At 45.7% G+C, this 15,944-nt stretch overlaps 1 protein-coding gene across 1 annotated transcript in view; it reads left to right on the top strand.

Annotated features, from left to right (window-relative positions):
* The window catches only part of OBSCN (obscurin, cytoskeletal calmodulin and titin-interacting RhoGEF), a 263,533-nt gene that overhangs the window by 218,130 nt on the left and 29,459 nt on the right, over positions 1-15,944 (top strand). The window contains exons 96-105 of the mRNA XM_083405850.1: positions 131-331; positions 2,308-2,368; positions 2,528-2,605; positions 4,519-4,691; positions 7,989-8,015; positions 9,320-9,472; positions 10,253-10,298; positions 10,468-10,545; positions 11,608-14,986; positions 15,812-15,934. Coding sequence (XP_083261976.1) covers positions 131-331; positions 2,308-2,368; positions 2,528-2,605; positions 4,519-4,691; positions 7,989-8,015; positions 9,320-9,472; positions 10,253-10,298; positions 10,468-10,545; positions 11,608-14,986; positions 15,812-15,934 — 4,319 coding nt within the window. The remainder of the gene's footprint in view (positions 1-130; positions 332-2,307; positions 2,369-2,527; positions 2,606-4,518; positions 4,692-7,988; positions 8,016-9,319; positions 9,473-10,252; positions 10,299-10,467; positions 10,546-11,607; positions 14,987-15,811; positions 15,935-15,944) is intronic.

Below are 15,944 nucleotides of genomic sequence, written 5' to 3'. Positions count from 1 at the left end.
CTTGCGGGGTACCACTGTATGGTTTTGTGTGGGTGTCTGAGGCATGGGAAAGAACTCAATAGGAAAGTTGCTTCTGCCAGAGATTGGAGATTTGAATCAGCCTGTCTTGTTTTTTAAAAAATTTTCACAGGGGTTCCTTTGGATTGATTAAAAGAGTGGTTCACAAAGGCAATCGAGTGTCATGCGCAGCCAAATTTATCGCCCTGAGAAGCAAAACAAGGGATCAAGCCTACCAGGAGAGGGATATTCTAGCCACAGTGTCCCATGACAGGATCACCCAGCTGCTAGATCAGTTTGAAACACGGAAAACCTTGATTCTGATTTTGGAGCTGTATCCTTTTTTCCTTCCTTTCTGAATCCTGGAGGGGGAATGCATGTTAACTCTGCTTGCGGTTGTATAAGATGATGAAGGGAGCTGGTGTTCAGCACTGGTGCAGGCTTTGAGGACAGTGTAATGAACCTGAAAGTCAAACCAGGAATCAAAACAAAAAATGCACAGAATATTTGTGCCATTGCCAAATATGCTTTGGCATTGTTTACTTATTTTTTTGGCATTGTTAATTAATTACAGTAATTATTTTTAAGCAAGGCGCCTTAAAAACTAACACATTTATTATGGAAGAATCCTTTGCATCACATGTATGGTACTATAAGCACATGTGTTGGTGGCCACTGTGGTGTAGTGGTTAAGAGCGGTAGTCTTGTAATCTGGTGAACCAGGTTCGCGTCTCCGCTCCTCCACACGCAGCTGCTGGGTGACCTTGGGCCAGTCACACTTCTTTGAAGTCTCTCAGCCCCACTCACCTCACAGAGTGTTTGTTGTGGGGGAGGAAGGGAAAGGAGAATGTTAGCCGCTTTAAGACTCCTTCGGGTAGTGATAAAGTGGGATATCAAATCCAAACTCTTCTTCTTCTTCTTCTTCTTCTTCAAAAGGAAATGAAATGCAGGAAGAAGAGACAGTGGCGGTTATGTTATTTGCAGTGAACATTCACAAATAATGTGTAGCAGATAATGCAAACTTCCAGCATTGATATGTATTGTGGGTTTTTTTTTTTTAAAAAAACCCCACAACTATTCCAGTTCAAGCTAGAGATGACAGAACAGAACTCTGTGCTAAGTTGTGATTTTGAGGCTTCACATTACATTTCATACTCCCTCTGAAGAAAAAGAAGAAGAGTTTGGATTTGATATCCCGCTTTATCATTACCTGAAGGAGTCTCAAAGCGGCTAACATTCTCCTTTCCCTCCCTCCCCCACGATAAACACTCTGTGAGGTGAGTGGGGCTGAGAGACTTCAAAGAAGTGTGACTGGCCCAAGGTCACCCAGCAGCTGCAGGTGGAGGAGCGGAGACGCGAACCCGGTTCACCAGATTACGAGTCTACCGCTCTTAACCACTACACCACGCTGGCTCTGAGGTGTCTTTATTTGGGTAGGTGGCATTGTGGCCAGGCACCATCCTCCGTCACAATCCTGCAGTGGCTGGGTTGGGAGGCCTGGTCAGCACATACACGGTGCCACAGAAGAAAGCTGGGAGTCATATAATATTTCATATAACATACAACTTATGGAAGAACGAAAAAACACATCAGCCTCATAAACAGTAAAACAACCTTAGCAATACTCTAACAATAAACAATTTGGCTCCCAGTACATTTCCAAGCACAATTCAACGTGTTGGTGTTGACCTTTAAAGTCCTCAATGGCTTCGGCCTTCTATACCTGAAGGAGCGTCTCCACCCCCATCGTTCACCCCTGAGGTCCAGCTCCGAAGGCCTTCTGGTGGTTCCCTCACTGCAAGAAGTGAAACTACAGGGAACCAGGCAGAGGGCCTTCTCGGTAGTGGCGCCCGCCCTGTGGAATGCGCTCCCGTCAGATGTCAAAGAGATAAATAATTATATGACACCTTCCATAGACATCTGGAAGCAGTTCTGTACGCTTTTAATATATCACGTTCTGTTCTGTTGTTTTTGTTGCCGTGTTGCCGTTTATTCTGTTGGAAGCTGCTCAGCGTGGCTGGGGCACAAAAAATAAATAATTATGATTATAATTATGATTAATTCCCACCCACTAATTATTTCTAGAATTGTTCTGTTATCAGCTACACATTATTTGTAGGTTAATAACATAATAATTCCATTGACACCCCTCTCTCTCTCTCTCGCACACACACACACACACACACACACACAATTAAGTAAGTATATTTGTACTAGAAACTCAAGAGATGTTTGGGGCCAGAGAATAATTGATCAGTTGCTTTTTATTGCTCCATAACAAAAAGGATGTTGTGTTCCTTAGTGTGTTAGATGCTCCAATGAAGAACTTCTGGACCGGTTGTTCAGGAAGAATGTGGTGACTGAAGCAGAGGTGAAGCTCCTTCTTTGTGTTTCTTTTGGGAGGGATGTAGGGTTTTTAGTCAAGATACGATTGTCATATCCCACAACAGTTCTGAAATCAGAGATATACTTGTGGCATCTAGATAAACCCACTGATAACCTTATATTTTCTCCTCTCCCCCACTTACAGGTCAAGTTCTACTTCAGACAACTTTTAGAAGGGATTGAATATCTCCATAAGAACAAAGTGCTTCATTTGGATATTAAGGTAACGTTTAAAAAGAGCTGCATGTTCGGTTCGCTGCGTCATTTATGAATTGCTTAGGAGAATCTGGGAAGTTTTCTATGAAGCCAAGTTTGGTTATTGGTTTTTTTTACCTGTGTGGGGATTCTCTGCTCTGAGTATAGAGGTGAAACATGCTTCTACTTCTCAGAGGTCCAATATTGCTCTATTTGCAGTCCTTGTTTTGCTGATTTCATTTAATATTCTAATTTTCCGAGATTGTTAATTTGGGGTTTTCATCAGCTGTACGCTATAATATCACAATTATAACAAATAAAGGCTTGACATATCTCGCTTTGCATGTCATGAGTCTATCTCATATGTTAGTTTCACCTTTTAAGTTGAATTACTGAAATAAATGAACTTTTCCATGATATTCTAATTTTCCGAGTTTCACCTGTAGATTCCCACTGAAAAACAAGCACATTATAACATTTGGGTTTGATATTTTCCCAGAAGCTGCAAAGGCAGGATAAAGTCCCTGGGTTCTGCCAAGGGCCTGAAGGGTGGGCAGGGAGGAGAAGGGCTGTAGCTCAGTGAGAGGGCACCTGCTTTTCATGCAAAAGGTCTCAGATTCAAACCCTGGCATCTCCAGGGAGGGCTGCAGAAGAATGAAACTCTGGAGAGCGGCTGCCAATCCATGCAGCTGATTATCTGCTAGATGGACCAACGACCTGAGCATCAGTATAAGGCATACAGTGGATGCTTGGGTTGCAAATGTGATCCGTGCAGGATGCACATTCACAACCCGCAGCGGCACGTCTGCGCACGCACAGGTTGCAATTGGTTGAGAGCCAGTGTGGTGTAGTGGTTAAGAGCGGTAGTCTCGTAATCTGGTGAACCGGGTTCGCGTCTCCGCTCCTCCACATGCAGCTGCTGGGTGACCTTGGGCCAGTCACACTTCTCTGAAGTCTCTCAGCCCCACTCACCTCACAGAGTGTTTGTTGTGGGGGAGGAAGGGAAAGGAGAATGTTAGCCACTTTGAGACTCCTGAAGGGGAGTGAAAGGCAGGATATCAAATCCAAACTCTTCTTCTTCTTCTAATTCGGCACTTATATGCATGTGTGACCCCCAAAACCCAGAAGTAACCCGTTCCGGTACTTCCGGGTTTCGGTGGGTCCGTAACCTGAAAAAACGCAACCTGAAGCGTCTGTAACCCAAGGTATGACTGTATTCCCATGTTCCTATGAGTGAGAACCCAGGGGTTCAGGGCCTCTCCACCCCTTTCTTCCTTACATTCCTGAGGTTCAGCCAAGAGTTTCAGATTCCCTGGACTACACATCTCTAAGGCTCCCAATGAAACACACACAGAGCCTCACCCCATGCTAACTGAGATACCACTCATATGGCATATTTGGGGGGCTTATTCCTGGAGGCCTGCTGACACCTCAGAGTTCCTGGAGCTGGGCAGGGCCATTGGCTTATCTTAAGCAGGGTGGGACCCCACTCAGCTGAAGACTAGGGTCTGAACAGGAAGTCATTTGGGGTGCTCTTTCAAGTACGGGTTGATATTACAAGAGAGAGGATCCTTGCTTGTTTGACAGGCAGTGGCGTAGCGTGGGGGGTGCAGGGGGGCCGGCCGCAACATCTGGGGGGGGGCGCGCTCGCACTCGCAGCTCTCTGCCCCTACCTGGCTCACTCTCTCTCACTGCAGTGCTGGCTGTGCGAATCCGATCCGAGCCGCCGGGTCGCCGCCCACTGTGGAGGGGAGGGTGCCAGGCGTGCGGTGCGGTGCGGAGAGAGAGCGAGGGACTATCTGGGGGAGGGACAGTGCAGCAGGGGGGGGACGCAAATTACTTGCCTTGCCCCGGGTGCTGACAACCCACGCAACGCCACTGTTGACAGGTGGTATCTCCTAGACTCCTCTGCATAAAATACTCTTCTCTCTGCTTCAACAGCCTGCAAACATCTTGATGGTTTATGACGACAGAGATGACATTAAGATCTGTGACTTTGGATTCGCTCAAAAGATAAACCCAGCTGAGCCTCAGTACAGTAAATATGGGTCTCCGGAATTTGTCTCACCTGAAATTCTCTCCCAGTCACCCGTATCGACAGCATCCGACATCTGGTAAAATATATTTTCCCCTTGGGCTGTTTGTTTGCTTGCTTGCTTTTAAATGGAAATGTATGTAGGGCTCTAAGACAGTTGAAGAACAAACTGGAGGTAGTAGAATGACTAGCAGCCATTTAGCATTTTTATAGTGCTGTCAAATGTTCAGATTGCTGCACTTGCATTATCTAGTTGCATCTAGTTATCCCCCCTTCCCCAAAGAGGCTTGTGTGGATGAGGAGAACTGAACTTTCTCCCACCTCACACTCAAGCACCTCAGGCACTTTTTCTTCTAGCCTGGCTCCGGTACCAGGAGGGTGACTGAATGCACAGATTAAGGCCAAGGAACAGAGAGAGCGCAGCCCTCCTCACCTGTATATGCTCCTTTGATGTAAAAAAATTAGGTCCTGTCTCTTGCCTCATGGGGCAACTAAATGGCTGTTCTAGTTTATTGCTGGAATAAATATCAACAACCTCAGATATGCAGATGACATAACCTTGATGGCAGAAAGTGAGGAGGAATTAAAGAACCTTTTAATTAGTGTGAAAGAGGAGAGCGCAAAATATGGTCTGAAGCTCAACATCAAAAAAAGAAGATCATGGCACTGGTCCCATCACCTCCTGGCAAATAGAAGGGAAAGAAATGGAGGCAGTGAGAGATTTTACTTTCTTGGGCTCCATGATCACTGCAGATGGTGACAGCAGTCACAAAATTAAAAGACGCCTGCTTCTTGGGAGAAAAGCAATGACAAACCTTGACAGCATCTTAAAAAGCAGAGACATCACCTTGCCAACAAAGGCCTGTATAGTTTGAGCTATGGTTTTCCCAGTAGTGATGTATGGAAGTGAGAGCTGGACCATAAAGGCTGATCGCTGAAGAACGGATGCTTTTGAATTCTGGTGCTGGAGGAGACTCTTGAGAGTCCCATGGACTGCAAGAAGATCAAACCTCTCCATTCTGAAGGGAATCAGCCCTGAGTGCTCACTGGAAGGACAGATCCTGAAGCTGAGGCTCCAAGACTTTGGCCACCTCATGAGAAGAGAAGACTCCCTGGAAAAGACCCTGATGTTGGGAAAGATGGAGGGCACAAGGAGAAGGGGACGACCGAGGACGAGATAGTTAGACAGTGTTCTTGAAGCTACCAGCATGAGCTTGACCAAACTGCGGGAGGCAGTGGAAAACAGAAGTGCCTGGCGTGCTATGGTCCATGGGGTCACGAAGAGTCAGACACGACTAAACGACTAGACATGTCTGATTTGTAGCAACCAGGCTGATTGATTTGCCTGAATCTCCCAGTGCTTGGCTGTGCTGGTGGCAGGCAAGGAGGGTGGAGCTGTCTAAGGACCCTGGCTGTTATTGGGCAGATTGTAGGAGCGGGGCTCATTCTGCTTCTATATTTTGTTTCTGCTGGGTGAGGATGGTTTGTTAGAATAAGGCAACTTGGACAAGAGACAACACAGGAGGTAGGGCACAAGGGACGGACAAACTTTGAATCCCAAAGGGAAAGCGGCTGTCTGGCTTAGGTCAAGGGCATGGATTCTTCTGTATGACGGAGCAGGTTGCAGTTGGCCCCTGAAGAAGAAGAAGAGTTTGGATTTGATATCCCACTTTATCACTACCCTAAGGAGTCTCAAAGCGGCTAACATTCTCCTTTCCCTTCCTCCCCCACAACAAGCACTCTGTGAGGTGAGTGAGGTTGAGAAACTTCAGAGAAGTGTGACTGGCCCAAGGTCACCCAGCAGCTGCAAGTGGAGGAGCAGGGAATCGAACCCGGTTCACCAGATTACGAGTCCACCGCTCTTAACCACTACACCACACTGGCTCTCTTGGCTCTCTCTCCTGGCTACTAGGACTAGCACAGGGTGCTGTCAGTCTGTGAAGACTCCTTAGGGCTCCACTGAATGACAACCAGTCTCAGTGAAAGTTGTGCCTTGAGGGAGTCCAGAGTATTCCCTGAAAAAATCCTATGCCAGAAAGCATCCAACATTTGCCATGACTGTTGAAGTCGTTTCCTGAATCTGTTGCTATTTCAGTGACGTTTAAGTCTCCTTGCTTAAGTGTTCCATCACCTTCAGTACATGTTCCTAGCCAGCCAAGTATGGGGACTGAGGAGATGTGATGGGGCTTTGTAGACTGGGCCACATGCTGATGTCACTGAGGGCAAACAAAGCTAATCTAGATGGAGGACAAAGTTTCCTGTACAGTGGTACCTCAGGTTACAGACGCTTCAGGTTACAGATGCTTCAGTGTGATGTAGTGGTTAAGAGCAGTAGTCTCGTAATCTGGGGAACCGTGTTCGCGTCTCTGCTGCTCCACATGCAGCTGCTGGGTGACCTTGGGCTAGTCACACTTCTCTGAAGTCTCTCAGCCCCACTCACCTCACAGAGTGTTTGTTGTGGGGGAGGAAGGGAAAGGAGAATGTTAGCCGCTTTGAGACTCCTTCGGGTAGTGATAAAGAGGGATATCAGATCCAAACTACTCCTCCTCCTCCTCCTCTTCTTCTTCTTCTTCTTCTTCTTCTTCAGGTTACAGGTGCTTCAGGTTGCAGATTTCACTAACCCATAAATAGTACCTTAGGTTAAGAACTTTACCTCAGGATGAGAACAGAAATCATGCGGCGGCGGAGGGAGGCCCCATTAGCTAAAGTGGTACCTCAGGTTAAGAACAGTTTCAGGTTATGAATGGACCTCAAGAACGAATTAAGTTCTTAACCCGAGGTACCACTGTACTGGTCACCATGGTGATCCTGGCCAGTTAGGAAGTGAAGGGCAAGCAAAGCCTGTTCAGGGCAGTGTGTCGTAAGGTGCAGCCAGACTTGGAATATTGTGCCCATGTCTGGTTTCTGCATCCAGGAAACACGTGCAGAAGTGGGAAAATTGAAGAAAGAGGCAATCAGAGTGACTAGGGGGCTGGAGTCCACCCACCCTCCAAAATAAGAAAATAAGCAAAATAAGGTTTTCGCTGTGAAACCAGCCACCCATGTCAAGCAACACCGTTCTTAATATGCCAGCCTCATCTCAATAATATGATATTTGAATTCCTTAAAGGGCTTCTGTAGGGCTTGCCAAGCTGTTTCTGGATCTACATTACATTCATGGTTGTGTCCCAAATAATTGGCTCAACCCATGATTTGTTATCAAGAAAGTTCTAAGATCGTGACATAGCTGTTGTCAGGTCAACCATTAATGTGATTGCTGCAGGTTCAACCCAGATGGTCATTTAGATGATCACCACATTAACATAATGAAATTGTTGACACATATTTTATGCAAATGAAAATCTTTTGCTGATACACACCTTTCTCCCCCTTTCAGGCCTGTTGGTGTTATTTGCTATTTAAGGTAAGCACTTTAAATTAAAATAGCATTATATGCGGATACATCTTTGTCACTTTATGGTATAGAAAAACATGGTCTTATATCAGAATATAAAATAAATTGGCCAAAGTCAGAGCTTGTTACCATTAAATGATCTTCTTTATTAAAGGAATATAGAATTGAATTTTAGTATAAATTCATCTAGTAACCTAGTCAGGTGTCTTGGAATAAAACTGATGTCTGGACACAAGCAATATTGCAAAAATTAATTACTTCAAAACTAAACATACAATCTGGTATTGGAAGGTGGGTGAAAATTAAGTCATGATTAGTTGGAACTTAAAGCAGTGAAAATGACACTTTTGTTTCTATTTATTTTCTTTATTTATAAATAAGTAGTTGGGAATTGAAAAGCTAGCTAAAAATTCTGGATACTTTTATGCTGAAAATAAGTGACCCAGAACTGAATCCTATACTATGTGAGCAACATCATACTTGAATGGTTTATTGGTACCTAACCTGTGGTTATGTGGGTCATTCCATGTCAGTTCAACGCGGTCGTGTCACCCACCATCTTGGATTTTGATGAAACTTGGTGTACACCTTTCCCTTATGGTAGAAAGAAACCCCTACAGGTGTAGCCTCAATATCACCTGTAAGTTTTTCATTTTTTCTTCCATCAACGCCATACACTCGTTGGGAAAGAAGTATCTCCTGCCAGTTATTGTCTGTGGAAGTTGTACAATACCAAGCATATGAGGAAATGGTATTGCACAAGAATCATCACGGCTAGGCCAGCAGAAATCCTCGTCGTGTTATTGAGCTCTGTGTAAAATTTCCAAGAGATCTGATCATTGGTTATGGAGGGGAAAAAATGTACATAAGGCTGAGGATCTCAAGAGGGACAGAAACACAGATTTCATGAAGCTTTGAAGTGCTATAAAATTAAAACCGTTTGAGATAGAGGGGGGAAATTTAAGGAGTTTCTTTCAACCATAAGGGAAGGGTGTACACCAAGTTTCATCAAAATCCAAGATGGTGGGTGACAAAATCATTGTTTTTTTGTGTTGATTTGATGTGGAATGACCTGTGTCCTATCTGGCCACTGTGAACATAAATGAATTCTAAGGTCAATGAAGGTCCCAGAGCATTTCTAGTTCATCAAGGCAGTTTGATTTTTTAACCGCAAAGGGGATTAAATACAAGGGTGATACATACATACGTGTACAGATCTCTGGGTCAGGGCTGTACTGTTTCCCCTCCATTGTTATTACCCGTAAGGTGGGGATCTATGTTTAAAACGTCTACATTTCATTTCAAACAATTAGCTTGACATGCAAGTCTCCATTTGCTGGGGAAAATGACAGAGCAACCCTCCTAAATATTCAGAATGGAACAGTTTCGTGGGATATTCCTGATTTTGTGCATCTGAGCAAAGAAGCACAGGATTTTATCAGAGCGATACTGCAACCATCTCCAGAGTGAGTATTCTTTTTATTTTTAATTTTAATTCAAGGGTGTGTGTGTCAGTTCTCCAGCTCTTAGAATCATAGCCATTCAGGCACAACAAGTAGCTGCAGAGTAGCACAGTTTGGCTCACCAGCTGCCACAGTAGAACAATTCATCTAAGCAAACCAGGATTCTTGGCTGTTAATCATCATCATCATCATCATCATCATCATCATTTATTATTTATGCCCCACCCATCTGGCTGGGTTTCCCCAGCCACTCTGGGTTGCTTCCAACAAAACACTAAAATACAATAACCTATTAAACATTAAAAGCTTCCCTAAACAGGGCTGCCTTCAGATGTCTTCTAAAAGTTTGGTAGTTATTTTTTCTCTTCGACATCTGGTGGGAGGGCATTCCACAGGGCGGGGGCCACCACCGAGAAGGCCCTCTGCCTGGTTCCCTGTAACTTGGCTTCTCACAGTGAGGGAACCGCCAGAAGGCCCTCGGCGCTGGACCTCAGTGTCTGGGCTGAACGATGGAGGTGGAGACGCTCCTTCAGTTATACTGGACTGAGACTGTTTAGGGCTTTAAAGGTCAGCACCAACACTTTGAATTGTGCTTGGAAACCTATTGGGAGCCAATGTAGGTCTTTCAAGACCGGTGCTATGTGGTCTCGGCGGCTGCTCCCAGTCACCAGTCTAGCTGCCGCATTCTGGATTAGTTGTAGTTTCTGGCTCACCTTCACTATTGTTGGTAGACAGGACCATACCATGACACACAAGCTGAAACCTGTTTTTCTCTCTTCCCAGGGCAAGGCCTAGTGCTATGGCGTGTCTCTCCCACACATGGTTTATGGTAAGCCCTCATAAGTTCCCCATTCAATAGATGCACCCTTAACCATCAGTGCTAGTGTTTTCTGGCAAATGAAAGTCACTTTTCTGAAACACGTGATGCCAGATTCTTTGTAAATTGACATTTTAATGTTTATATTTATGTTAATTCATTCCTTCCCTCCCCTTTACAGCATAACCTCCCACTTGAAGAAGCTCACTTCATAGATACAAAGCAGCTCAAATTTTTTGTGTCCCGAAGCAAATGGCAGGTTAGTAGGCTCCAGCCCAGACACTGGACTGTGCTTCAACATGTTTTTGTTCCTTATTCAGTTTCTAGAGAATTGCAGAACCTGCAGTTCAGGAGATCTGTTTTTCTCTCTAACATACCGTAGATTTCGGCATATAAGACGACTTTTTAACCCCAAAAAAGAGGTTTAAAAGTTGGGGGGTCGTCTTATACGCCAGGTATGGCTGCATTGAGCAGCGGGCTCCGCTCCACTCCGCACCAGGAGGAAGCCGCCCAGCGAAGCCGGCTTAGCATCGCCAGGCAGCTTCGCCCTGGCGTGGAGCCCTCTGCCCACTGCTGCTGCCCAGCGAAGCTGCCGAAGTGTATAAGATGAACCCCCAAATTGGCACTTGCCAATTTGGGGGGGGGGGGTCGTCTTATACTCCCAGTTGCCTAATACGCCAGAATCTGTGGTATGTGTTTTCAACTGCCCATTTGTCATATTTACACATTACAGCTTTAGCAGTACATGTTAAAAAATGTTAGCTGCACACCTAAAAACACATTATTATTATTTTATATTCGTATTCCGCTCTTCATCCAGAGATCACAGGGTGGTTCACAACATAAAAAATATAAAATGAGAATACAAAATATGTAATAAAAACAAAACAAAAGCCCTCCTCCCACAAACACATTTAAAAGGACATAGAATGTTAATCAGTCAAAGGCTAGGTTAAAGAGAAACGTTTTCTCCTAGCGCCTAAATATATCTAATGAAGTTACCAGGTGAGCGTTCTAGGGGGAGAGCATTCCACAAACGGGGAGCCATCACAGAATATTATACGCAAAAGGAGCTCAACATGAGATTGCAAATAACAGACTTTCATTGCCATTGGGTTCACTATATAGTTTCCTTCTTTGCAAAAAAACAAACAAACACCAAACCCATTAAAACTGCTGCAGGCTAATGTGCACTGATCAGAAATTCTGTTTCCCAAGAAGCTCATCTGATCATCCATTAGAGCCTCTTGTTGTGCCTTAACTGGTTTTCTCCTCTCCGTTGCTTTAACCCCTTTGCCTTGTGTTTTATTCCACTGCTCAGCGTTCTCTTATGAGCTATAAATCTGTGCTGGTGATGAGACCCATCCCAGAAATCCTGGAGAAAACTCATAAGACCACCTCTCTTGGCATCTCCCGACACCTGTTGGATGAGAGCAGCTCATCAAGCACCAGTGGATCATCTTCTGACAATGAGATTTCGGCCTCCACAGGAAGAAGGCACTTCGGCCCTACGCCAGGACTTCACCTATCTGTGCTTGAGGGATCGGATTACCCAGAATACCAGGAGTCCATAGCAGAGGCTAAGAATTCTGAATCCTCGCTGCCACCGCTGCTTACAAGACCTAAACAGGCTTCAGCGAAGAGGCAGCAGGGTGATCAGACACGCCAAGAAAGTGAAGAATTAATGCCTCGGGGACCAACGTTTGACACAGCTTCTTCACAAGATAAAGCTGGTTTACTGGTACCCGGAGAAGGGGAAATTGAAAGCACCGAAGCAGGACGATCTCCTGGGTGCGTCCCAAGACATAGTGTCATAAAAAGTACTTTCTACAGCCAGCCTTCTGAGAGTCTTGCCGATGTGCCTTCATCACCAGGCAAAGAGCACAGGAAGCATTTAGAAAGAGCAAAAAGAACCTATAGGAAAGCCGGTTATTCAAAATCAGCTTTAAGTGGCCTCCGTGAACCCCTTCTAGAACAGTTTGAATTGGGAGAGGGAGGATTGTCTGGGGATGAAGAAACCGAGTGGGGCAGAGAAGGCGGAGCTGGCCCTCTGATGACCAAATCGGCCTCTTTTGACACTGCGCAGAAATCGCCGCGAGTTACTTTTCAAGTTTCCAGCAGAAGCCGGTCACTGGATGACTACAAGATGAGAGCCACAAGCTTTGCTGAGGAGCAATACATTGAGGAAGAAGAGAGCGACTTAATTCCCGAGGGCAGTGCTTTTGAGGCTTGCAGCGAAAAGGCCTCAGAAAAGACTTCTGCGAAGGAAGGCTCAAAGAAAATTGTGAAGGGCGAAGTGCCATTTGCACAACTTGGTGAGAGGCACAGCTTGTCTTTGTCTGCTCAGCAGCAAGAGAAGGCGTTGATTTCAACACCTGAAAAAGGAGAGGGTCTGCTTCGGAAACCAGAGCTACCTCTTGCGACAAAGTCGGGAACGTCTACCCTAGGAAGAGAAGACTTGGCTCTAACTGCTCAGCAGTCAGATTTAGCCCAAACAGGTGAAAGTGAGGAACGGCGATTACCTCAGACATTCAAAGCTCCTCTTTGCAAGGACACGGTTCCTCTTCTTCCAAAGGGAGAGAGCTCAGATTTGAGAGTCACTCTGCCAGAAACAGCCCCACTGATCTCCCAAGACAGCGGGAAGGGGAAAGGCCTCCCTGATAATACAATGCTGTCTTCTGTCCAGGGCAAAGAAGGACCTGCCGTTCTTCAGGGGGCATTTAAAAGTGGAGACCAGTTGCCTCAAGTTCCTTCTCTTCAGGGTCAGCAAATTCAACAAGTTGTTAAGACAAAGGGCAAAAGCCCAGGGGTCTTGCAGACTACGCCAGTGGTGGAAGGCTCTTTGGCTTTACATCAGAAGCCTTCAGAAGTTCTCCTGGAGAGTAAAAGCTCAAGTCTTCTGGGCCCACAGGCAGCTGTATCCGTCCCTGGAGGGAAAGAGCAGCAGATTTTGCCACAGAAACCATCAGCACCCAGCCAGGCGAAATCGGCTGCATTAAAGGGCAAAGGCACAGCTAGTTTAACTATTTCTCAAGCGAAAGCTGCCCCAGTTTCAAACGCTGAGCCGAAGCATTCATACCAAACACCTCCCATGCACAGTGAGATGAAAGTTCCTGTTCGAGAAGGTGATGTTCCTGCTGGCTTAGAGACTTTGCCTACTTCTATATCAGTCTCTCATGGAGAAAGCCAAAAGCCTCCTAAGTCCTTCATTCACAGCAAAGCAGTGCCTGCTATTGGTGAGATGAGAGAGCCTTCTCAACAAGCAGATACTGTCCAAGCATTGATCCATGAGGGGGAACACCACAAACATCTACAGCAGAGACATTTTGCCCCAGGAAAGAGAAAGCTTGATGCCTTTCCTGGAGAGAGGCAAATCTTAATGGCTTCACAAGGCAAAGCTATTCCAATTTCTCTCTCTGAACCGGAAAAACGAGAACTCGTTTATCGTACACAACTTGCTTCCAGCGAGGACGAGTCTGTTTTCCAGAAAGACCAAGGGCCATCTGTTTCTGGTTTCTCCCAAGCAAGAGCTGTGCCGTTTTCAGCCTCTGGGGGAGAAATCCCAGTTACTCAAAAGGAAACCCCATATTCCATTGGACAAGGAAGAACCAGAGGACATGTTCATCAGAAACCTGCTATTTATAGTGACACAGAGGCTGAAGTCCTGGAGTACTTAGTTGATGAGATGGTTTGCCTGTCAAAAGAGATGACTGCTTTAGCAGAGTCTGTTTCTGATCCAGAGGGATCCAGGAGACACATTTCTCCATCCAGGGAGGTGTTCTACCCAGGCTCACCTGGGCAAGCAGTAAGACCGGCCACCAGATACCTTGTTCGGAGAGGAAAAAGAGAAGGGGGCATTGGCTTAGCAGATCCCTCAGAAGCAGATATTATATATCCTGGAGAAGAAGAGTACTTCAGCGTGCTACCTTCCATGGGCAAGAAAGCCAGGATGTCTCCCCCTTTCGAAGGCATGGGTTATGTAGGCGCAGAAATGCCCATGGTATCTCATTTTGGTAGTTCTGGGTTTGGGGACAGATTCTCCTATTACTGTGACAGCCAAAGAAGTGACCAAATGTGCGAGATCCGCTTAGTACAGATTCAGGACCTCTCAGAGGACATGCCTCGTCCTGATAGCAAGACAGCAAAATTTGACATCTCTGAGGTAGAGCCTGCCTTTCTCAACCTGTATGAACTCTATGACATTGTGTACTTCCCATTTGAGTTCCTTAGCTTCAGAAAAGCCCCTGAGAATCTACCCAGCAAAAGACGTTTGCCTATGGGCGAAAAAGCAAAGTTGCTACCAGGATTGAAATCTCATGCACATCAGGATAAAAAAATATGTGCCAGGGATGATAACTTGAAAGGTGAGGCTGTACAGGAAGCTCCCAGAGATGAAGAGAAAACTCCACCTGAGTTGGACGTAGAGCCAAAAGAAGCCAAAGCACCCCGGCTAGGAAATAGGTCTGATTCAGAAGGCAACATACCATCTGGGTCTCAGCAAATCTATGGTCTCCTGGAAGACCCAGCCAAACAGCGGAGGAGCTCTTTACAAGACAAAGTGGGGCTCTTCAAGCCCTTTGTCAGATCTCAGTCCGTGGAGTTGGTGGAGCAAAGTCTAAAGAAGAAGGTAAAAGCATCCGTCACCCATCTCTCAAGAATGTTGACGAGAAAGTCATCTTCTGATCAGGAAAGCAGGGAAGGTAATAATTTTATATGTGTACTTGTTTCCTTTCTTAGGCTCAGGGTAAAGGAGGTCTGAAGACCCGGCTCAGTGGTAGGTGCCCATAAGAAGTTACCAGGTATCTGAGAACCTGCTATGGCAACCCTAAAATGTTGCTCTGAAGACCACCTTCACTAGACACTTAACTATATCCTACAAAGACCCAAACACACCTTGTGATTAAGCACAGTAACTGAAAGGCAGAGGCTGGACTAGGACAATTCCTTCTTCATCTTCACTCAAGCATGCAATTATGTACACCATTTTACATGGCTTTCCCAAAGGCTTAAGTGGCCCTATTGGGTTCATGGCATATGCCAATGATGTAGAATCACACAATAATAGAACTGTAGAGCTGAAAGGGATTCTCATCAAAGTCCGAGCACCTGCAATGCAGCTGAGCCATACAGGAATCAAACCTGCAACCTTGGTGTTATCAGACCATGTTCTAACCAACTGAGCTATCCAGGCTGCCCTAAAAATGTATATACAGTCATAATTCGGGTTACAGACGCTTCAGGTTGCGTTTTTTCAGGTTATGGACCGCTGAAACCCGGAAGTACTGGAACGGGTTACTTCCGGGTTATGGCGGTCATGCATGCACAGAAGCTCTGAATCGCAACCCGCGCATGCTCAGACGCGCCACTGCAGGTTGCGAACGCTGCAGGTTGCAAACGTGCATCCCGCACGGATCACGTTCTCAACCGGAGCGTCCACTGTATATATAAATATCTAGTTAAATCACTAATGCCTAAAGCGCCCATCACTTGATTGTCTTTACAGTGGTTCATTTCATTTTCAACAGGCTCAGAGGAGCGGAAGGGTGAGCTACAAGAAAGAACATCTTTGACAGAAGCTTCTGGAGGATTGAAAAAGAAAACAGGGTTCCCTTCATTCACTCTTCCAAGCCTCAAAACAAAGGAGAAAGGTACTATCAC

The sequence above is a fragment of the Podarcis tiliguerta genome (assembly GCF_965153285.1).
Source record: "Podarcis tiliguerta genome assembly, chromosome: 12".
Taxonomy (NCBI): Eukaryota; Metazoa; Chordata; class Lepidosauria; order Squamata; family Lacertidae; genus Podarcis; species Podarcis tiliguerta.
This window is presented reverse-complemented; position numbering and strand designations above follow the sequence as displayed.